This window comes from Gigantopelta aegis, chromosome 2, assembly GCF_016097555.1.
Source record: "Gigantopelta aegis isolate Gae_Host chromosome 2, Gae_host_genome, whole genome shotgun sequence".
NCBI lineage: Eukaryota > Metazoa > Mollusca > Gastropoda > Neomphalida > Peltospiridae > Gigantopelta > Gigantopelta aegis.
The window spans coordinates 35,047,971-35,074,324 of NC_054700.1; the positions used below are offsets into that span (position 1 = coordinate 35,047,971).

General features: G+C 34.3%; 1 protein-coding gene across 7 annotated transcripts in view; it reads right to left on the reverse strand.

Moving 5' to 3' along the window:
* LOC121384461 (protein unc-13 homolog B-like) overlaps positions 1–26,354 on the reverse strand; it is a 254,702-nt gene that overhangs the window by 108,311 nt on the left and 120,037 nt on the right. For all 7 annotated transcript variants that reach the window (XM_041514890.1, XM_041514875.1, XM_041514902.1 and 4 more), the window contains exons 8-10: positions 16,070–16,385; positions 13,218–13,277; positions 4,463–4,637 (exon numbers count right to left, since the gene is read on the reverse strand). In XM_041514890.1, the coding sequence (XP_041370824.1) occupies positions 4,463–4,637; positions 13,218–13,277; positions 16,070–16,385 (551 nt within the window). The remainder of the gene's footprint in view (positions 1–4,462; positions 4,638–13,217; positions 13,278–16,069; positions 16,386–26,354) is intronic.

A 26,354-nucleotide genomic window follows, 5' to 3' on the forward strand; every position in this document is an offset into this window, starting at 1 on the left:
ACAAACAATTGAAGTGTGAACAAAAAATCAATTTGTAACATGATCTCAAATTAAAATGCTGGTCGTTGGAAACATCCCATCATTACCGTGTTGAAACAGGTAGTCTTGTATTTAGTGAAAGCCCATATAAACTGTTACGTTGAAACCACCATTTACATCCGTAAATTAATGTCTGTTGCAAAACAATTATCCTCATACTCGTCTGCAGCTGACAAGCGCAAAACACACTAGTTTGATAATTCAATAGATCTGGTATAAATAACTCATTCTCTGACTAATAGATCAGGCTCCACATGTGTTACAGGGAAGTGATTGTTTGAATATTTACTGAACAGTGTCATCAGGTAGCAGACATTTACTAACACTGTATATCTGCTTTTTTTTTAATATATGCATTTAAAGCTAAGGTTAAACTAATTTAAATCCATATTAAATGTAAACACAGAACACTTTTTAAAGTTGATATTAAAGTTTAATACTTATATTTGAATTATTAAAAGTAATCTAAAATGTTAATACTTAATTTTATTAATATCAAAATTAAATTTTAACGTATACTTTATTGAAATCAATATTAAATTTTAATAATTACACTCCGTTAAAATCAGTTGTAATATTACTATTTACTTCCTGCCTAAACTATCTCATTTATTTTTCATCAAGATTGGAGATATATATGTATTTTGGTGTTAATACAACAGAAAAAATTATTTTAGAATTTAATGCCTTTTCATAAAAAAGTGAGCTTTATAATATTCCACAAAAAGTTATATCTTTTTATCAATAAAATGAATTACATATATAAAAATGATCCACAAAAAAAGAGAATCTGATGTTAGAGGAACATGTTTAAAGAAATTTTGCAACTATCAGTTATCCACAGTTTTATTACTAATCACAAATGATGGTTTTGTCAGAATTCATACTATTATCTTAACCACTGAACAACAGTGACAGTTTATGTCAGAATATATACTGATACTGTTTCTCAAACCACTGATCACAAATGGCAATCTGTCAGAACAGGTACTATTATCCAAACACAAGAACACAACCGACAATTATTTTTTTCACAACATGCACTATTTTCCAATGAACTGATCACAAAATATCATTCTGAATATTACATTCCATGATAATGATTTTACCTTTTTGTCCATTACTGTAGGAAAAAAATACAAAGAACAGAAAAGTACAATTCAATGTGACCTTCCAACTGGTACAGGTAGAGGAAAATATGATTCTTAAAATCAGATTGCCTTCAGTCAACAATAATTACAGCACATGTGTTATTTTGAAGCACCGCATATCAATAGTAAACTCAATAAATGCATCAGTTTGGTACCACCTGTTGAGTTGATACTACTACCTGGATTGTTCGCCAAACAATCAATTGTATGAAGTCACGAACATGTACTTAGTTACTGAAAATACACTCCAGAAAATAATTGTAAATAAAACCTTTGGAGTTATTAATAATTTCAGCATGAAGTTAATTTTCTAGTAAGCTCTACAACCTACTGTAGAATTTGATCACACAGTTTTGCAAATTGTCAAATATGGATCTGCATGGAACAGAAGGAATAATTACTACTTAAAACTACTTATTGAAATTATTGTAAGAAAATCCAGATAAATGTTTTTGTCCAACAATTTTATGGTAAAAACCTGCTGGACAAAACAATTGATTGCAAGACTACAGAAGATCACTATAAAGATACATGGCCACTGAATTTTAACTCTGCAGTCCAGTAAAAATGTAGGCTACTTGTATATCAAAACATGTTTCTAATATACTGATGTCCAAAAAAAACCTTCACAAGGTTTGAAATTGTATTACAGAAAACCCACAAATGGAATAGTGGGATATGAAAGTATCATGTTGTTCAAACTCTAAACTTCACAATGCACTTCGTGATACACGCAATGTTTGTAAGGTGCTTTCTAAATTGGATATTTTCAATTAGCAACAATATTTATCAAATTATTCAAATTTTATTTAGTATGTAAAGTTTCATTTGGACGTCAGTATAGTTTTCAGCCACAAATGTAGCCTGGTGAAATGTTCTGTGTTGATCATGATGCATGTTCTAATGCTGTGATGTCCACTGCTTTTCGAAAGCAAAGACTCATGCTAATGTAACATTTTTTGTAATACTTAAATAAAAATCTCATTAGAAGGGCGACAGATTGCTGAGAACCACGAGTGTTTGACATTCTGTAGTGTCAGACTATACAAGTATTAATGCACAGCTATATATATTCTACTGAGCTCTGTTCTGTGCAAATTTTCATTTATTAAACCAGTCGTGAGAGTGGCAGTCCTCCAACAGGTGACACAAGGATGCAATGCCATGTAAAGGATGTCTCAAGAATGGCAAAGGATATTTTGGGGAGTGGCAGTCCTACATACAAGGATTAACAATTTGCAAAGGATCTCTTTGGGAAAGGCAATCCAAGAAGGATGTAACATCCTATAATGGATCTCCTGTGGGAGTGGCACTCCTCTTACAGGCAGCACAGGAAGGATGTAACATCCTGTAACGGATCTCCATGGGAGTGGCAGTCCTCTTACAGGTGACACAGTAAGGATGTAACATCATGTAAAGGATCTCCCATTGGAGTGACAGTCCTCTTACAGACAGCACATAAAGGATGCAACATCCTGTAAGGGATCTGTGGGAGTGACAGTCCTCTTACAGCTGGCACAGTAAGGATGTAACATGTAAAGGATCTCCTGTGGAATGGCAGTCCTCTTACAGGTGACACAAGAAGAATGTAACATCCCGTAAAGGATCTCTTGTGGGAGTGAAAGTCCTCTTACAGCTGGCACAGGAAGGATGTAACATCCTGTAAAGGATCTCTTGTGGGAGTGAAAAGTCCTCTTACAGCTGGCACAGGAAGGATATAACATCCTGTAAAGGGACTACTGTGGGAGTGGCAGTCCTATAGATGAGAAACCCAATAGTGATTCACGGAAGCAATCACACAAACTGTTTTAACTCTGTCTTGTGCTTCTGACTGGCCTCGGTGGCGTCGTGGCAGGCCATCGGTCTACAGGCTGGTAGGTACTGGGTTCTGATCCCAGTCGAGGCATGGGATTTTTAATCCAGATATCGACTCCAAACCCTGAGTGAGTGCTCCGCAAGGCTCAATGGGTAGGTGTAAACCACTTGCACCGACCAGTGATCCATAACTGGTTCAACAAAGGCCATGGTTTGTGCTATCCTGCCTGTGGGAAGCGCAAATAAAAGATCCCTTGCTGCCTGTCGTAAAAGAGTAGCCTATGTGGCGACAGCGGGTTTCCTCTAAAAAAATCTGTGTGGTCCTTAACCATATGTCTGACGCCATATAACTGTAAATAAAATGTGTTGAGTGCGTCGTTAATTAAAACACTTCTTTCTTTCTGTCTTGTGCTGAAATATGGTTTTTATCAAGGAAAAACGGTTTTGTGGTTCACATGTAATCTAACAACATTCCACTGTGAAAATCTCTAGTCATATCCTTGTATATTAATAACCATATACATGTATAATTTTGACATGTAGTATACTGCGGTAAATGTCCAAATATCGCTGTATATCATGGTACAAAAGTTATTGTGGTACTCAACTCTACCATCTATTTTCTCATCTTCCACTTCCCCTCCCTTCCCATATAGCAAATGACTTCCAGTACCATCCATGACCCATTCCTTTCATATCCATCTCTCACATACCCTTAAAACCAAATCTCTTTCCCTCTTGCTTTTAACTCTCATCCATATCTTCCATAGACACCCTTCTCTACCAAAAACATCTCTGGACAATTTTATTACATGCATCCAATGGACATATGTCTTGTGTGAATACAGGTGAGTTTGAAATAGTGGTAAAGATTTTACTAATGTTCTACTCACCTTATTAAGTTGATGGAGCACCTTGTCATATACTTCTAGGGACAAAACTTGTTTTCTTTTAATATATGCACACTTGAAATTGATGGTCAAAACTTGACCATTATATTTTACTCATGGGACATAACTCAATACATGTACACTTGAAATTAGTGGTCAAAGTTTCACAATTCTACTAATCTTATTCTTCAAGGGGGACATAACTCTTGTTTTATTTTAATACATGTACATTTGAAATTAGTGGTAAAAGTTTTACCATTCTACTAATTGTATTCTTCAAGGGGACAGAACACTGTTTTATTTTAATACATGCACGCTTGAAATTAGTGGTCAGTTCAGGCCATAGGGATTAATGTGCATATTCAGAGCAATCTGTTGTAGTACACACCTGTCATGGGCACAGGTGTCGGCCCATGCCAGCTGCATCTAGGAGACATAACTCTTTACTTTCTTTTGCAATACTTCCATTTAATACCACCTGTTGAAAGTCAACTTTTCTTGTTTTCATAATACTTGACAATGTATAGCTGAAAAAAGTTGTGAAAGTTTTCCGATTGTGTTACTTACCTCACTGAGTTGATTGAGCACCTTGTCGTAGGCCTCCAACCAGCGCACGTGAGGGACGGTGAGCAGGGGGGCCGGCGTCTCTGTCTCGCTGCCGAAATACTCAAACGAGCCGTCCGCATACTCCTGGGTACTCTGCCGACTGACGTTCGACGACGAAACTCGGCTGTTGGCAGGGCTGGAAATATTTATTTTATACTTAAGAGTTATTTTGTTTGTTCATGGTTCATAAGTTTACTAATAATTCGGGAAAATTTTTATTGACAAAAGAAAGAAATATTTTATTTAACGACGCAATCAACACATTTTATTTACTGTTATATGGCGTCAGACATATGGTTAAGGACCACACAGATATTGAGATAGGAAACCCGCTGTCGCCACTTCATGGGCTACTCTTTTCGATTAGCAGCAAGGGATCTTTTATATGCACCATCCCACAGACAGGATAGTACACACCACAGCCTTTGTTACACCAGTTGTGGAGCACTGGCTGGAATGAGAAATAGCCCAATGGGTCCACCAACAGGGATCGATCCTGGACCGACCACACATCAAGCTTTACCACTGGGCTATGTCCCGCCCTGTTTATTGACAATATAAAAGTTAAAGTCTGTTTAGTTTAACAACACCACTAGAGAAAATTCATCATCGGCTATTGGATGTCAAACATTTGGTCATTTGGAGATATAGTCTTTAACAAAGGAAACCTGCTACATTTTTCCATTAGTAGCAAGGGATATTTTATATGTACTATGCCACAGACAGGATAACACATACCATGGCCTTAAAAATTGATATACCAGTTGTGGTGCACTGGCTGCAACAAGAAATAGCCCAATAATTCCTCCATTGGGGATCAATCCCAGACTGATCGCGCATGAGGTGAGTGCTTTAACAATGGGCTACATCCTGACCTTAGAATAATTATACAGTAAAAAAATTACCTTGTGAGTAAGTACATCTGTTAATACAGAGAAACCCCTTAAAACTGGACCCTCTGTAAACTGGAAACCCCTCAAAACTGGACATTTGTAATATATGGACCCTTTTTAAATATCAATACATAACCAAACCTCTCTAAACTGGATATCTCATAAAACCGAATGTTTTACTTGGGTGTCCAGTGTAGAGGGGTTTGATTGTATATTCAGTTTCTTTGTCACATAAAGTGATGCTGCATGGAAAAATTGTCCCCAAAAAAGTGTTAATCTCAATATACTGTTCAGGGCATAAAATGTTAATTTTTCAGATAACCGATATGTCGTTTATGTGGTTTTAGCGTTTACATGAACGATTTTCTTCAGATACAAATAAAGATGTTAATGGGCCATGATAATCAAATGGAAATCTAATATGAATGATTTTCATAGCTTTTCTACATCAAATTTCCTATCATAAACACACAAAAAATTATATTTTAAAAAAGTATATGCTAGGACCAACTAGAAAATGGCCATTTAAATTTCACCACACTACCCCATCGGTTCTTTTACAGCGGAGTACTCGTTGGTGCCAAACAACAGTCGGAATGAAATGATAATAGAAGCCTTGAGCATTGTAGTCCCATTCTCTTATTACTTTCTTTCAAAAACAGTGATAAAATTAGCCAACACGTACATTTTCTAATGAACGAACGATCGGATATTTATGTTAATATTTGTTTTGCATACCCGACAGATGAACGACAAAATCGTTTGTGCCAAATTTTATGCACTGCCATTTTGCTAATTATTTACTCCACTTTGTGAAAAAAAACTACTACAAGAAAAACACCATATCGTTAGATCTAATCCTAAATGTATTTCTTGCTAAAGTTTGTTTTGTTTAATGATACTGCTAGAGCACATTGATTAATTAATTGGCTATTAGATGTCAAATATCCAATTCTGACATGTAGCCTTCAAAGGTAAATGTTTTCCATGAGCAGCAACAAACATACACACATTTATTTATCAGGTACAAATGGGTCAAAGCCAAAAACTGCTTTAAAATTATGCCTTTTGGGAGCAAGTTGAAAAGCTTTTTTCTTAAATCTGTCAGAAAATTACAGTACCAAGAACATTGAATTTCACTCGACATGATAATTTTAAGTGCTTAACTGGTGCAAAAGATTTTTAAGTGGTACAAGTTTAAGTGAATGGAGGCCTTGAGGCCAACTTTTCATTCTAAATCATTTCAAAAAGATACCAAATCACACAAACAGCTTGTTTTCAGAGTGGTCTTTTCCCCCCAGACTAGATTATATCCTGTCAAAAGTTATTATCTTTCTAAAGCTGCTGTTACATGCATTCAGCCTCCAGTATGTGTTTTATATCAAATCCCTCCAATCATGTTCAAAGAAAGAAAGATATAAAGGTTTTTATGTAATGACGCACTCAACACACTGTAATTATGGTTATATGGCATCAGACAGATGGTTAAAAACCACCGATAACTAGAAAGGATACCTTCTGTTGCCACTTTTGGGCTACTCTTTTCCAATACACTTGTTCAAATGTATCTGGTGTGCCTCGTGTGATGTGCGTTTTGTTTTCCATGGGGAATGCAGTGCATTTTTCAAAATCGATCATGTAGTGAATTCTACTGTATAGTGTAATGGTATATTAAAAATTAATACATTTGTTTTTTGTTTTTTAAGTTTTCAGATGGGTTTTTTAAATATATGTGCAAAACACATCTACATAAAAAAAAACCACAAAAGAAATCCTCTGTGTACACATGAAACATCTTTTAGGTGTGACAGTATCAAATACCCCTGTAATTAACAAAATCTCCATGCACTTAAAATATGCCATAGAAAAAACAAATCTAATATAGTTCATGTTAAAGGGACTGCATGTCCCTCCAATCATGTTCAAAGAAAGAAAGATATAAAGATTTTTATGTAATGACGCACTCAACACACTGTAATTACTGTTATATGGCATCAGACAGATGGTTAAAAACCACAGATAACTAGAAAGGAAACCTGCTACTGCCACTTTGGGGCTACTCTTTTCCAATACACTTGTTGAAATGTATCTGGTGTGCCTTGTGTGATGTGCATTTTGTTTTCCATGGGGAATGCAGTGCATTTGTCAAAATCGATCATGTAGTGAATTCTACTGTATAGTGTAATGGTATATTAAACATTAATAGATTTGTTTTTTGTTTTTTTAAGTTTTTAGATCTTTTTTTTTATATATGTGCAAAACACATCTACATAAAAAAACCCACAAAAGAAATCTTTTGCGTGCACATGAAACATCTTTTAGGTGTGACATTATAAAATACGCCTGCAATTAACAAAATCTCCATGCACTTAAAATATGCCATAGAAAAGAAATCTATTATAATCCATGTTAAAGGGACTGCATGTCCTGACATATTAAATACATTTTTCTTTTGTTTAGAATGATCGTCACTTGCTGAGTAATTAGGACGCTATCGCAAGATCAAATACAAAATGTAATCACACTCGCGTGAAGTTTACTCTTATTGCGGTAGGCCGTTAGATCTGGATTTTGTATTCAAATAATTTTCTATGTATGAATAAATAATGTTTTAGGAAATAAAATGAAATTTAACCTAGTACAAATATTAGAACGACCAGAAACACATTTAATATGCAGCCACTAATATTTTATGCAGAAAAATATATTTGATATGTAATTACAATCGTTAAAAAGTCTCTGTTAGTAGATAACATCTTAAAAATTGCAGCAAACTCAGGAATGTCCCTTTAGGTATATTTTTTATGTCTGTGAAATAATCAATTGGAAGTCTGGCTTGTATGACTGGGTTTCCCAACCATCCATGGGTTCAAATGTCATTGTTGATCGCGAGTTGTCGATCATTCAAGAAACATAACTCTGGATGAACTCTGTCTAAACCGGTCCTCTATGTAAACCGGACTATTTCGACGGTACGAAGTGAGTCCGGTTTAGACAGAGTCCACTGTATATATATTTTTTTTTTTCTCATACATATGAAACTAATGGAAGATAAAATTCAGTTTGGGCTACTAAAAACATTAGGACAATAACAAACACATTGTTTATATAGACAGTGATATTCGAAACAGGAAAATAGGTGTCATATGTAATTTTAGTAATCAAAAAGGATTTCTTAGTCATAAACATAATACAGTGGTAGCAAACACAGGACAGTCCCTTTAAAAAGAAAATGGTAGGACGTAGCCCAGTGGTAACGTGCTCGCTGGATGTGCTGTTGGTCTAGAATCAATCCTCATCTTTGGGCCTATTGCTCCATTCCTCATTCATGCCAGTGCACCACGACTGGTATATCAAAGGCTGTGATATGTGCCGTCTTGTCTGTGTGATGATGCACATAAAAGATCCTTTGCTACTACTGGAAAAATATAGCTAGTTTCCTCTATGACTATGAGTTAAAAATTGCCAAAGGTTTGACATTCAGTAGCCAATGATTAATTAATCAATGTGCTCTAGTGGTGTCGTTAAACAAAACCACTTTTATAAAAGATCTCTTGCTACTAATGGAAAAGTGTACATGTAGCACATTTTTGACATCCAACAGCCGATGATTAATAAATCAATGTGCTCTAGTGGAGTTGTTAAACAAAACAAACTGTAAACTTTTAAAATAAAGTGTTGCAGAGAATTAAAAACTGCTGCAATCTCCACAGCATTGCCAATTGCCGCTGACAACTGCCGGGCGTTGATCTAAAGGAACCCAAACAAGGCCTCTTGCAGATTGCAGTGTGTTCGCCTGTGACCACTTATTTGGCTATAATGCTATGCTCCTGACTGTCAGGGACAGCTGTTGAGGAATATAGACAGACCAATGTGTCAGCTTATATTGATCAGGTCCGGGTTTCATTAACTCAGCTACCTACACACGTACATTACACCGTGACGTCCCAAGGTAAATCACCATTATAAACAACAAGCTAATGGATATTTCACGTTAGTAAGACAATAACATAAAAATGAAACCGATCTAAACACCACACACAAACATATAATATATATACGATATATATATATATATATATATATATATATATATATAGCCACTGCCTGTTTATTGGTCGTATATATATATATATATATATATATATATATATATATATATAGCCACTGCCTGTTTATTGGTCGTAGATGGCTTCATCACGTTGTTGACATCGACATATGTTGACATTTTCAGGTGTTGTGTGATAAGATGATATTTAGTAGATAATCTTTTTCATGCAACACACATAAACTTTGTTAATTACAAGTGTTAGTTACTAAGATTTGTTGCATGTAATTTAACAAGACATTTAATGGAGACTTTCTTTTTCATGTAATTTGCATAAAATTAGTCATTTTCAGGTGTAAGTGTGATAAGATTGATAGCAAGATATTTGAGAGGTTTATTAAAGATTTTTCTTTTTTATGCAACCTTACACAACACAATGGGTTTTTTTAAATTTTAGTGTGCCAAGATTTTTTTGCTAAAAATTTAACAAAAAGTTTAACAGATTTCTTTTTCATGCAACTTGAATAAAATTAGTTATTTTCAGGTGTTGTGCACTAAGATTTACTGCAAGATGTTTAAAAGTTTAATATATATTTTTTTTTCATGCAACAGTGCAACAAATTTGTTATTGTCAGGTGTTGTGTGGACCAAGATTTATTATGAGAAATTTAACAAGACATTTAATAACCTGCACACAATTTTTTTTTTTTTAAGTGTCGGTCACTAAGCTTTATTGCAAGAAATTTAGCAAGATGTTTCATAAAGATTTTCATTTAACCTGCACAAAATTAGTTATTTTCAGGTGTTGTGCAATAACATTTATTACATATTTAATAAGATTTTTTATAGATATTTACTTGTTTACGCAACCTGAATAAAATGTATAGCCAGGTGTCAATCATTAAGTGTTTTTTTGTTATATGATTAATAGGAAGTTAAATAGAGATTTTTTTTTCCATGCATATAATTGACAGTTTTTAAGTGTTGTGCACTAAGGCTTATTGCTAGAAAGTTTGGATACATTCTTTCTGAAATAATAAACATAAAATCTAGTGTGTGATGAATATATTATCTGATGTAAATAAACTTTAAGAAAAAAACATATGCAGTGCACATAGTATTGTTGAACTGGAAAGATATCTATCTCCACCCCTATATTCATAATTATGCAAACTATAGACCAGAATTTGAACCCATAGCCTTGTGTAAAAAAGTACAGTTTAAAAGAAGAGAAGAGAACCCCCTCCAAAACAAACCCACCAACACAAAAAAAACCCAACTCAGTCTTTTTTGACATTTGCAGTCATAAAGTGTAGCCCATGTAATACTGAAGATAACGACAAAACATTCAGTCTGTCTAAACATTTTGCTTTTGTACAAGTTCTATTCTTTAACATAACATACATAATCAGAAGTTTATAAATGTTTTTTTGATATACTTTTTACACATTCTGCTACAAAATTACGATATTTAAGAATAATTTCTAACTTTAAAACTAAATATCAAAACATTTTAAAACTATAAAATATGAAGTGTTTTATAACAGACAGTATCTCTTTGATGACTGGTTAGATCAACCACCTGTGGTGATCTGGATGGTCATATTATTCAACAATGAAAATGACAATGGAAAAAAATCCAGAAAACTCTGCAGGGTGTTAAAATGTAGTGGGATTAGAGTGAGCTTCTTTTCTTTTTTTAACTACAGATTACAAATGTGTTGCAATATCCATATGCTTACAACAATTACTAAAGTTGAAAAATGTGTTGCAATATCCATATGCTTACATCAATTACTAAAATTGAAAAATGTGTTGCAATATCCATATGCTTACACCAATTACTAAAATTGAAAAATATGGTGCAATAGCCATATGCTTACACCAATAACTAAAATTGAAAAATATGGTGCAATAGCCATATGCTTACACCAATTACTAAAATTGAAAAATGTGGTGCAATAGCCATATGCTTACACCAATTACTAGTTTGAAAATATGTCAAATCAGCCACATGCTAACACCAATTACTATGGTTTAAAAATATGTCACAATAGTCATATGCTGACACCAATAACTGCAGTTTAAAAATGTGTACCAATAGCAATATGCTGACACCAAAAACTAGTTTATAAATGTGTTGCGATAGTCATATGCTAGACAAATGTCTAGTTTAAACATTGTGCAATAGCCATATGTTGACACCAATTATTACAGTTTAAAAATGTGTCAAATAGCCACGTGTTGACACCAATTACTATTGTTTAAATATACTATTGTTTAAAAAGTGCTGAGATGCTGTTAACAATTCCTTTTTCTTTTCTTTTTTAGACCTACTAGGTTATTTGTCATTCCATCTAATAAGATCACAACAGTTATAGCAAAAACCATGGTTTTTATTCTTTGGAAAAGTGCACACAAAAAATCTCTTGAAGCTATTCAGTACACAAATCTCATGTACAGTACGTTAGCAATCAGTTCTTTTCTCACACTATGGAGGCTGTAATAACCAAACAGCCTAAAACAAATACATATATGGAAATCATGAAAAAAAGTACCCCAAATCCTATTTTTTAAACCTTCTATTTGTTCAAATTCTGAATATAATGTTCTACATATTGACAGATTAAAACATATTTTTGTTTTTTCTTACGTAATGTAAAAGCAAATAGCTGTAAAGTTACTGGCAAAAAGTTTACTTTTCGTGATTCAAGAATGGACTATATAAAAACAGGCTTTATAATGACAAACAAATGAATGAACACAAAACGCCCATGTCAAGCAGCACTATATACCAACAGTTTATTTAAAAAGTATTGTAGGTGGAATGAAAAAACGAAAAGAAAAAAAAGAAAAGAAAAACAACATTACTGTCTCACGCAAACAGCTGCCACTAATGTACTCAAAGATTGAGTCTTGAAATCAACTGCGACCTGACAATAAAATGCGGGTTGTGTATCACTTAATACCGGAGTAAATCCTACCATCGCTACAACTAAATCAATTAACTTGGCTTCCTCAATGCGTCCTTTGATCAATATATGCTGTGCTATAAGAAGGAATCTGTATGAAGATAAATATTCTCTAACCAGGTAGTAATTAGCTGGAGACTTTCCGATACTGGGGTCACACTTCAGCTCTGTAGTACAGAACTCACACAAGATTTGAAAGGAAATGATTTCTAATTCAGAGAGTAGGATAGAGTGTTGTTGTAGTTTAAAAGTTTGTTTTTGTTTAACAACACCACTAGAGCATCCTGATTGATTAATCATCGGCTACTGGATGTTAAACATTTTTGTAATCTTGAATCGTAGTCTTCAGAGGAAACTCACACACTAACTTTTTCCATTAGAAATAAGGGATCTTTTATATGTACTGTTCCACAGTTCCTGTAACCTTAGGCAAATTCTCTACAGTCTGAGCTGGATCCCGCCTTTCTAGAGAAATCACATGAGGTTACGATTCATCTCATAATCAGTGGTTTGAAATGCATTTTGGCTTATTGTAAAAACCAGAACCACTTCAGGTGTACAGAAATTAATATTCTAAATAATAAAATTTTAAGTACTTCTAATTTAAATGATCAAAAATGGATTTAATAGTGAAAAACATATCAGAGTGGCTAAACACTTGGGTCTGTCACTTTAATAATAAATTAATGTGCTCTAGTGTTGTCATTAAACCAAAACAAACTTGCTGGCGAATTGTTAAACAAACAACTTTTCTTGCCATAGTAAACTTGAGTGAATATTTGTTGCTACATAAAAGAGCTCACCTGTAATCTTGTGTGCTTTGTCTACTCATGTTCATGGAAGAGTTACGGCTCATGGCTGGGCTGCAAGACGAGACAACATTTTGTAAATCACTAGAATTTGGGAAAAAATAAATGTGTATTACAACAGTACATATCTAAATATTCTACATATACCTATAAATACAGACAAACACAGACAGACAGAAACATGCAGAGAAACAGAGATAGAGAGTGAGAGAGAGAGTGAGAGGGATGAGAGAGAAAGAGATTTTAGAGTCAGAAAGAGAGAACCAGTTACTTCAACCAAAAATCAGCAAACGAGAGAGAGAGAGAGAGAGAGAGAGAGAGAGAGAGAGAGAGAGAGAGAGAGAGAGAGAGAGAGAGAGAGAGAGAGTGACGGGGAGGGGAGAGGAGTGAGGAGAGAGAGGAGGGGAGAGAGAGAGAGAGAGAGGGAGGAGAGTGGGAGAGAGAGAGTGCTGGAGGCGTGCCCGTGTTAGAGTGCGATCGGGAGGGGAGGAGAGAGAGAGAGAGAGGAGAGATATAGAGAGAAAGAGAGAGAGAGAGAGAGAGAGAGAGAGAGAGAGAGAGAGAGAGAGAGAGGAGTGACAGAGAGAAATAGAGAGAAACAGTGACAGAGAGAAAAATGAGTGAGAGAGAGAGAGAAAGAGAGACAGACAGACAGACAGAGGGACAGACAGACAGAGAAAGCTGCATTTTACTTAACAAATCTATAGCACTGTAAAAAGGCTATTTGGTCTGAAGTATAAGTTAAAACAAAAAGTAGAACACAATACCTCATCAACCAACCCCCCTTTCTCACTAAAAAAACAACAACAAGAACCCCCACCCCCAAAAGTGCACATTTTTATTTGAAATGAGTAAGTTGAAATGTAAGTGAATTAAGAACCTATTTTCAGTGCAGTGAATGGCAGCAGTTTGTTTGAGCTCATTCTTACTGTCACTGCACATTTTAATTTCCATCAAAGATTCCTTAGCCGAGTTTGTACCGAGTGCTGCTTTTCTGGGATCCATATTAACACATGTCAACTTAGTGTATCTCTTAATCTCTCTTCACTGTCTTCTGTGACACAACTAAGATAACCAATTTGAGTTTCTGGTTTCTTTTTCTGCAGTCTAAACTAGCGTCAATGTTTAAGAGTTAGAAGTGTCACATTTAACGGTGCTTGAAACAGATTGTCAGGAACAATTATTCATTCAAAGAGCAGCTACAGTGTTTCAAGGTGAAACTAACATGCAATTTTCACCAGAAATATATTGTTATTACCCCATTAAAGTCAAACAAATTTATTTCTCAATTACAAACTGGATTTTGGGGGCACTTTGAAGTAGTGAGGGGATCAATGGACATTTCATCATCAATTATAATCGGTTTGTATCAATCAATTAATTTTTTTATTATGCAATCAGAATTATATGAACTTATTCAATCTATGAAGGAATTAAAATACTGTATTTAGACTATGCACATATTGTCAGATGTATCTTACAGATTGCTAATTTACCATTGACTCCTACTGAACATCTGTTGTCATGGAACCAAACCCAAACCACTGCATAGTTACACCAATTCCATTATTTAAACCGTAGCCAAGATTACACAGAGAATACTACATGAGTGGCTGTTGGATCCCATTTATCTTACGAGCTGCTTTAAAATACAGTAGAATCTTGTTGGGTTGAACTCGGTATGGTCGAATACACCGCAACGCTAGAACTAAAATGAAGTCCCAAGTTACATTTATACATTGTTAACCGAATGGTTTGGTCGAGCTACCCAATGGGTTCAACACTTTCTCAAGCACCAACAGGGTTCAAGTCAACAATGTTATAGTACATGGGTTAGCCTACCTGTCGTTAATGAAAGACTGTGGTCAACTGTTGTAGTACATGGGTTAGCCTACCTGTCGTTAATGAAAAACTGTGGTCAACTGTTGTAGTACATGGGTTAGCCTACCTATCGTTAATGAAAGACTGGGGTCGACTGATGTAGTATGTGGGTTAGCCTACCTGTCATTAATGAAAAACTGTGGTCAACTGTTGTAGTACATGGGTTAGCCTACCTATCATTAATGAAAGACTGGGGTCGACTGTTGTAGTATGTGGGTTAGCCTACCTATCATTAATGAAAGACTGGGGTCGACTGTTGTAGTATGTGGGTTAGCCTACCTGTCATTAATGAATGACTGGGGTCGATTGTTAGGCAGACTTGTAGTACATGGGTTGGCGTACCTGTCATTAATGAAAGACTGGGGTCGATTGTTAGGCTGACTTGTAGTACATGGGTTAGCCTACCTGACATTATGTATTGTTGTAGTACACGGGTTAGCCTACCTGTCATTGTCTATTGTTGTAGTACACGGGTTAGCCTACCTGTCATTGTGTAGTGTTGTAGTACACGGGTTAGCCTACCTGCCATTGTGTACTGTTGTAGTACACGGGTTAGCCTACCTGCCATTGTGTACTGTTGTAGTACACGGGTTAGCCTACCTGCCATTGTGTACTGTTGTAGTACACGGGTTAGCCTACCTGCCATTGTGTACTGTTGTAGTACACGGGTTAGCCTACCTGCCATTGTGTACTGTTGTAGTACACGGGTTAGCCTACCTGCCATTATGTACTGTTGTAGTACACGGGTTAGCCTACCTGTCATTAATGAAAGATTGGGGTCGACTGTTGTAGTACACGGGTTAGCCTACCTGTCATTATGTATTGTTGTAGTACATGGGTTAGCCTACCTGTCATTGTCTATTGTTGTAGTACATGGGTTAGCCTACCTGCCATTGTCTATTGTTGTAGTACATGGGTTAGCCTACCTGCCATTGTCTATTGTTGTAGTACATGGGTTAGCCTACCTGTCGTTTATGAAAGACTGGGGTCGACTGTTAGGCCGACTGTTGTAGTAGAGGGGTTCTGAGTCGGTGTCGCTCCTGCCCTGGTGGTATGGACTTCCATCCTGGTAGTAGTCCTGATCGCGATCGAAGCCCCTCTCGAACGACGATCTGTCAAACGAGTGGTCGAATGAATCGTACCGCGGGTAGTCGCGGCTGTCCTCACGCAGGCGGTAGGGGTGGTCCGCATGGCTGCGGTACTGGTGCGCCGATGTGTTGTGCTGGTGCTGTAGTGGGAAGTTGACATCGCTGGTGTAGTCACTGTCTTCAGACATACCAGCTGTGGAAAAAAAGATCAGGTAAAATCCAATTAAAATTGAATTTCAATTTCAAATTTAAAATGGTCTTTAAGAAGTTGAAAACTCTCTAACATATTCAAATGAAGTTAATTTTAAGCATTGTAGATTAAATCCAGTCTGTTAAAATACCAAAATATTTTTTTTTTAAAGGAATGCTATGTGTACGATATGTTATTATTAATCTTCTGACAATCGCAGTTGAGATTTGGCACATATATTGCATGCAGTAGATTTACTCTTTCCTATTTCCCATTGTTTTAATATACCAGTTTAGGGTTGCTGGTTGGAATAGGAAAAAACCCAATGGATCCACCGAGAAGATTCAATTCTACAACCCAAACAGCTTAGACTAGCAGATTTCTGTTGCCTTCTTTCTCACTTTTCAGTGACAGAATCACCATATGCTGGCATCTATAATTCCTACAACTTACTGAGGACTAACTAAACATTGTGCTGATGTGTTATTAATAAAACATTAAACTGTCACAGATATCCTATTTTTAATTAACATTTATTTGTTTTAACAAAACATATCCTGATGAATGTAAAATAAAAAAACAGACAATACTTATAATTAAATTTTTAAAATATACTTACTAATAAAAACAGTAAGAGTTCATATTTTATTTCAAATGTTTTTTTTTTTTCTTAAACAATAATGCTCAATAAGATGAAGTACCAACAGAAAACGATGTCATCAGATATGGCATTCCCTGACAATATTATTTTTATATTTATTGAGAAATTAACAAACTTGCATTTACACAGCAGGACCAATGGGATATGGCTTAAAATTGTAATGACTATAACAGAAATTTAATTATCACCTAATAGTCACTGATTAAATAATGTACTGGGGTGTCGTATTGCAATAATATACACTGGAATATATCCAATATGTCCAATGAAGATCTAGATTACTGTATTATAAATCATCAATATTCCACTGTGACATAACATTTTATGAAGAATAGGTCATAGGTTTTGTGTTATATTAATGGCCTCGTATAAATATCTGTCATATATCATATTGTCAGAAACTGTAGGTTACACACATTACTCTTTGTGTACCCAGTGAGATTTCCCCCATTTCTTTTAATGATCCATGACTGTTATATCAAAGAACATGGTATGTTCTGTCATGTGTAAACAAAAGTTTAAATAAAGATATTGCTTGCTGGTATTCTGTTAGAATGCTGGTAATACATGTGTTAGTGGTGGCAAGTTTTCTCTTTCAGCATATATAGCACCAAACAGTACAATAGTCAATGTTTATAGGATATTAAACAAGCTTCCATTATGTGTATGTCCCAAATTAAATAACTTTTAATTATCACAAGTTGTTGCAAGTGACAATGAAAATTATTTAATGAGGGAGATAAATAATCTTGTTTGGTTGTCGCTCCAGTAAGGTTGTTAGTACAAATCGATGTTGATGTTCTAGAAGAACATAACACTTTGGTATGAACCACGATATTTCTAACCACATGGCTAATAAATTGTTGTGTTTGTCTTAAGAAGTCATCAAACAATCCTTCATTCCTTACTATCTAGGTCAAATGTCTTAATAATCATTTATTAGACATCAAACAGCTATAGTTTCAAATATGTCATGGTATTGTTAAACATTCATTCATGAATTTTTTACTTGGTGCCAATATGAAGTTTGTTAATAACCATAAGCTAGACATTTTAAAAAACACCAAACAACACTTTCAGCTATTCCTAACTTTTCCAAAAACTTCAATGAACATTATTTTTAAAAATCCTAATCTAAACCACAATCAATCATAAAACATGTATAACTGATTGATCCCATAATAATAATACTTCAAAGTAAAAAAACACAAATTTCCAGTTGTAGATTCTAAATCAAAACATCTCCATTTTACAGACAGAAGTTAAAGGAGACCGGACACCAAACCATATATACGGTGTAATGAATTGTTTGCCGTCACAAACCACAACACGCAACTACCGCGCTCCCCTTATTGACTAAATTAAGCATGCCAGTCTTGGTTGGGTTTTTTTCCCGCCGATTTCCGATGTTTGCTGGAAACTGTCGACAATTGATGAGCTAGACCCGTGACGTCATCGATGAGAGGAAAACTGAAGAAACTACCAAGCAGCATGGACGAACTTAGCGATTTGAGTGACGAAGAATTGTGTCCAGCTTGTGCTTAATGGCATCAAACCGTATCAGTTTGAACCACTTATCAGAGACTTCGTCCCTAATCCTGGAAATGTTGTCTTAGACGAAAATTCGGATGAATCAACTGCCGACGAAGACGAGGAAGCCACACGGTCATAGACTAGCATACAAGCATTTTTTTAAACATAATTTTTTATGACATTTTTAATGTAAACTGAAGCAAATGGACCTAATTAGAAGAAAAGCACACAAAATGTAATAATATTTCATCATAAATCTTGTTCAGCATAGATGTAAATATGACACGTCAGTGGATATTCCATAGGCCGATTTTGCAAATTTGCAAAAAGCGTCCCCTCCTCACCAAAGCAAGATATAATTATTTAACAAAAAACTTTGTTCTCGTAACTAGTTACCCTCCAAGTTTTAATGTATTTGGTTAAACCGTGTATTTTTTATTATTAAGAAAATGTGTTACCAGTCTGCTGAAACTGTCCACAGCCGGGTACAGAAACACAGAAATGTTGGAAAATATTATACTGTTGCCACATACTGACAATCACTTTACAACTAATATGTCTTATCGATAATATTATTATGTAGTCTTTGCATTTATTAATATAAAATACAACAGACCCGTAGGAACTGGGGAGGGGCGGGCCTAGGGGCTTGTTCTCCACCACACACTCTAGGATGAAAATGTATGTGTTAAGTTTTCACTACTTTGCATAAATAAAGATGATATAAAGATAAAAATCTAGTTTGTATCCCTCACTAGAGACTGTATTCCTCCTCCCCCCTCCCCCCACTTAAATATCGTTCCTACAGGCCTATACAAATGTAGATACTATGTAGAGGGTGAGGTTAGGAACCAGTTCCTTTTATCTTTAGGATTTTGTAATCATGATTTCAAACCAACTGTTTCAGGTAATTTGCTCCACATACTGACATAAAACACATTTGTTATATACTGAAAAAAAACCAAAAAAAAAAACAATATATCCAGTGTTATTTTCTTTAATCATTCATGGAGGAAGAAGGAAGTCCTGATGAAAATATATTACAGGTAAAACAAAATAATATATGATGCTTATTCCATGTGGTAACTATTGTTAATTTTGGTTTAAATTGCTAGATGCCAAAAGTGATTAATTATATTATTTTATGGTAACAGTCGAAAATTACACGACCAATTGTTTCAACCTCTGCCAAAGGTACTAGGTTTTCTGCCAGAAAATAATTTGAGGGTACGTAATAAAACAGGCCCGTAGGAACTGGGGGGGGGGGGGGGGGGGGGGGGGGGGGGGCCTCCACTTGTGAGCTTTTCTTTATAACATTAATTTTTGCCATTGAAACCAAAATCTGATGTAGAGTTTATACCCGGTCCGTCAGTGCCTCCACCTCCCAGTCGTTCCTGCGGGCCTGTAAAAACTAAATTGGGAGTATATTGGGTGGTTATAGGTTTGAATTTTTTTTTTTTTATTAAACATTTTATTTCATGCACTTTTATAAATTTTAAACAGCAATTATGTTACTATAATCTATCGAAAAAATAAAACATTATATATATATACACATTAATTTCTGAGGTTTTTTAGTACATACATGTAAGTTTACCCTCCACACCCTCGCACCTAATTAAAATAATTATTTGGTGTAGAGTATTTTTAATATGACATACACAAAGCATTGAAAAGTACAATTTTATTATGCTTTAATAATCGACATTAGCTTTAAAACTAATTAACTATCATTCCTTCTGGCCAGAGTACATATGTTGTTCCTGCCAAAGTGTTAGCATTTTAATTTTAATGACAATATACTGAACTGACTATAAACATTGTTAACTAACGTAATAATTCACGTTTTGAAAGTGTTTTGTTATAAGGTTAACAAACCAACTAGATCAAGAGACGTTTAGATGGAGTCGTTATGGGCTGTCGGTGAAAATTAATTTGGTAATTATAGGTAAATAAATGTGAAGTTTAAATATTCCTATGTGAACAAATTGCAATACCTTTATTTAATGTATATCTTAAGTACAAGTACATACTTGTTTTAATTTTCACATTGTAAATGTACCATAACCTGCTGTATTTAGTTGGTGTCCGACAACAATAATGCGTCCATGTTTTAAAACAACTTTCATTTTTTTGGAAATCGAAACCATGATGTTGGCCGTTTCTTGGGATGCATTACTGTTGCAGTTAAACACTGCGCAGTTAACCATCATATAATTACGTCGACAGTATATAATAACACTAATTATCTTGTAAATTAAATTTCCGATAAACCTGGAGACAAAAAAAAAAAAAAAAGACGACTAAAAGGCACAACCAAAGAATCAACACGTGTACCGGTATTGCTTGGTAACTCTCACCGATGACGTATTGCCTCACTTTCGTTCAGATCTATGCATAATCCCGCCCACGTCTCTTTTTACCCCAAACCTAAGACGTGCAGCTGACCGGTGCCTCGCAGCGAGCCGGGCGTTAGAGTAATGCAGTCTTTGACGCTAAATTAATCCATTACACACTACATGTCTTTTGGTGTCCGGTCTCCTTTAACCATCTTCAGTGGGAGTGAGAGTTATCCTTAATAAACCAGTTTGTCACAGCCAATCAGTGACCTTGAAATGTGGGCACGGCTACAAGTTTTTATTAAAGCATCAGCCTCCACTCAGGCCTAACAACTTTCAGCAATTGTCACTTATCTTGACGTAAAACAAGATGGCCATTTCTTCATTATTAATACTGCTTAAATAATAGGAAAATGGAACAGGGAAGAAATCTTGGCAATGCATGCTCTTTTGTTTTCTTTTTTTTCGAAAATCAATGCAAAGCAAAAATACAGAAGTAAATGCTCTAAAATGTTTTGTTATCATCCATTAAAGGCTTTGCACTCCTATTGTCCTAGTCATTTAATTGACTGAACATGTAATTTTAACATCCATTAAAGGCTTTTGTATGAGATATCGCTGGCACTATAATTTGCAATATCTCCTGCGATATTCTCCTAGGAGATATTGCTTCTTATAATCTTGACTGGTCAAATTTTAATCACAAGACATTATTTTGTTACATCACTGTGTATGTTTCAGCGCTAAACCTATCATTAGTGACGTCACGCTACTGTCGTTCTGCTAATTAATGAGTCTACTGCTATCAAATATAGTGACATTCAACCCACATTACTGACATTGTTTACAACTGTCGCAAATGAAAAGAATGATAATGGATGATAAAAAGAATACCCCCCTCGTGTTTTGTGATAACATAATTTATCATCACCCATTGATAAAAGTATAAAGATCCTCGGATTTCAATCTTTTATCAACTTGTATTGATAAATTATGATATGACAAGACACTAGGGGAGTATCCTCTCTTTATTAACACTGGACCAGTAGAAGACTAATAACACCTCCACAACCTAAACCTGATGATGTGAGTTTTTCACACATTAACTATACCAGTGGTTATAAGAAACATGTTCAAAATCAGATATTAAATCAGTAAAAATAGACACTGGACACTGAAAAAGAATAAAGTTTGTTTTATTTTAGAAAATTTGTTTCTAATTTTCATTATCCTTCATACTTACCTAGTAGTAGCACAATAACAATGCTATAAAAAAAACCGAGTCATAACCTCCACTGCAGAATTATCTCCCCTTGCCAGATGTATAACCTACACCCGCGCATGGTCAGACCATATATCCTTGTTTTTGTTTCTGCATTTTGTTGTTGTGCTAGTATGGCAAGTTGAATAAGACTATAATGACACCACTAGAGCACATTGATTTATTAATCACCGGCTATTGGATGTCAAACATGTGGTCATTATAACACAGTTATACTATTAGAGAAGAAACCCGCTACATATTTTCATTAGTAGCAAGGGATCTTTTATATGCACCATCCCAGACAGGATAGCACATACCACAGTCGTGGTGCAATGGCTGTAACGAGAAATAGCCCAGTGGGCCCACTGACAGGGATCGATCCTAGGAAACAGAATAAAGAACACATACGTACAGAAAACAACATTCACACATTTCAGTACGTAATACCATGGGCTTAAGCTGAACAACAAATATTGTTAGAAATTTAAAATGTGTGACCAACTTCAGTTGATTGTCTTAGCCAATAAAAGTTAATTACAATGAATTAACAGAACATTATATACGTTAATTCGTGAATAATTTTGATGGAACATTAATTGTGAAACATATTCCCAAGAATTGAACAATAAATGATGATTAAATAAAATTGGAATTCTCATAATACAATAATTATTACAAATAACATTTTTAAATTTGCATATTAAATGTACTTTTAAATTTGCATATCAAATATCATTTTAAATCTGCATATCAAATGAGATTTAAATTTACTTCACATTACAAATGACATTTTAAATTAAAACATTAAACGACACTTTAAATTTGCATATTAAAAAAGACATTACAAATTTGCATACCAAATCTCCAAACAGACTTGCCGAAGAAGCCAATATGATGTTTAGCAAGGCTGTACATTCCAAGAAAGCCACAGAACAGGGCAGAAAAACACGACATTGTTGGAATTTCTCTCACTCTGCGACGTCTTTTACGTACAACTCCTAAACCGTAAGCAGCTTAGACACTCACAGAAGTCCGGCAAGCACTTGTTAATGCAGTGACTTGATAATGCTGCACAAGTTTATGGCTGATTGTAAGATGATGAGACGTAACACAAGATAATCATTCGTATCCTTACAAAGCCATTACAGCAGCCATAGTTTCATCACAGATCAAGCAGACGCGAGGCTTCGCGCCAGACTCTTTTCTTTTTAATCACTGTGTGTCTCCCGGTCAGCAGAATTCACCAAATTCTTCTCGTTAAAAGTATTTTGATAACTGGGTCATTTAAGTGACTGTAGGTAAAATGTTTCTGAATTAGTACTGAGTCATCAAGTTTTACTGAAATCCACATCTACAGTCAGCAAAACTCACCATATTCTTGTAGTTAAAAGTATTTTGATAACTGAGTCATTTAAGTGACTGTAGGTAAAAAAAATTTATTTGTACCGAGTCACCAAGTTCGACTGAAATCCATATGTATCAGTTTAAAAATCTAGATGTATAACTTTAAAATGAAGATATGTTTACTTAAAATCCTGATTTAAATATCACGATATATTACTTATAAATCCATTGGAATCACTCTAAAATCCAGAAGTATTACCTAAAAATCCAAATATATCAACTTAAGATCCAGATGTATCACCTTAAAATCCAGATGTTTGTCTTTAAAATATAGATGTATTACTTTAAAATCCAGATATATCAACTTAAAATCCCGATATATCACCTTAAAATCCGGAAGTATCACCTTAAAATCCAGATGTATTACTTAAAAATCCAGATGTATCATGTTAAGATCCAGATGTATTACTTTAAAATCCAGATGTATCAAGTTCAAATCCATATTCATGTATAAATCCACATATCACTTTAAAATCTGGAAGATTTACTTTAAAATCCACATGTATCACTTTAAAACACAGATGTATCAGTTAAACTCCAAGTGTATCATTTCATCACATATATTTCTGTTAATTCCACATTTGTTTTGCAATGGCTCTTGAGGAAGTTTACACCTATAGCACAGAATTGGTAGACATAAAAGTAGGTGTCTTGGGGTCAATTAAATTTCTTCTGTTCTGGCTGGGATGGAGTATTTTGGTGAATATGAAGTAAATAATCAAACAAGACTGAGCTGCCAAGAATATGTACAGTAATCAAATTGCTGCAAAAATGTCAGATACGCCTTACGAAGTTTGAACAGAAGAGTGGCAACTTTGTATCATTTCTACAGTTACACTGTGTAGCACTTTTATAATTATAATACTGCGTATGGAATCACTTGTGTGGTTATGGACTTTGTCTGTGGTTATATATTTAGTATCACGGTTAGCTATATTCTTTATATCACTATTATAGCTATAAAAATCTGATCACCACAATAAGTATATATTTTGTATAATTGTGTAATTATTTATGTCATATCATAGTTACATAATATCTATCACTTTACATAAAGTTATATATGTATGTTGAATAACTAAGATAATATATGTTAAGCTATATAATAATAATATATTTCGTTCTCAATAATATATTTTGTATTACTTTTTTTTAATTATAATCTATAATTAAGGACATTTTTGTTACATCATTAACATCTATAGTTATATTATTTGTATTACTTTCAATAAAACCAAAATGATTAGTTTCTTCAGATAATGATATTATATTATCTGATCTCAGTACATATATCTCACAATTGTCTCACAATTTCCCAACCACATAGATGTAAATCTCACATATTAATAATTCCAGTTAGAATATATTCTGCTTGCATGCTGCATGTAACTCAGTATAAACATACTGATGCATACAAGTTTTAATATCCAATTTGTATGACTTTAAAACCATGAAAGTTTAATATTCAACTTGCATCATGAAACTTTAATATTCATGAAGTATATGACTTTAGAATGATGAAACTTTAATATCCATCTAGTATATGACTAGAACGATGGAACTTTAATATCCAACCTGATAATGCTTATGAAAACCAAGAACAAAAAATCTATTTCATTATATCTGCCAACAATGAAAGAAATAGCTTTCTGATAAAAAAAAAGTATAATTTATAAAGAACCTTTTAACATCTATAACATCTATTGATTTTGGGAGAAAAAACCCAAGTCTTAAAAACCACTTTTCCTGGTCCTATAACCTCACAGTAAATCTTAGTCTTCTCTTACTTAGAATTATGATGTTAATTGACAGAACAAAAGCAAAATATCCTGGTCCTTTAACATTAAAGTAAATAACATTACTGTTGAGGACATTTTTAATACTGAAACTGAATTATGTTATTTAACATAAGTAATGGACAGAGTGCCTGCCTGATGAATCTGTTACCAATATGTCCTAGATAATGAGATATTTAGCCTGTCATTAAGTGCACACACACTTAAAGGCTGTAATCCCCATCTACAAATTTGTTTAAACCACCCACGGAATATGCAAAAAGGTTAAGACCGTCTGTTGGCTTGGAGAAATCAAATGACTGTGTGAGCAGGATTCCTAACCTTTAGTTCAAAAAGATCTGCAGACGGAAGTCTGATAAGGAATTTATGATACGGTATTGCTAAGAATGAGGCATTTTGAGACAAATTAAATTACTGGTAGTAATGATAATCTTTAACATATTTCAAATTACTTGTGACAAGCAAAAGCTCTTTTTATAAATAAATGTATTGAACTTAAAAGGTTATTCTGATTATCCATGCAATACATACTACTATATAGATGATTAAAAATTGAAAATTAATAAGACAGACAACAAATTATTCTTTTGCTAAGAGACAAGGGTCGAAAGATTAAATTCCAAATACATGTACTAAAATCAAATATTATAAAAACCCTCTAAATTTATTTCTTAAAATCCTTTCAGATTTTGTAGCTAATCCTTAATTATTATTATTTTTCTATTCACATGAAACTGTTAAGTTTATAAACACATACAATTCTATAATTATTTCTAATTCCACTATAACTTTAAAACATTTATTTTCAAACCGATTAAACTTACTGATAATATTTAGATGGATATATCAGTACCAATTAATCTTAATATTTAGTGCCAATTAATATGTTAATATTCAGTTTGTTATTTCAATGCCAATTATTTTTTTACTAGAAACTATCAACATTATAGCCTTACACAGTGTTCTGTGGTTATC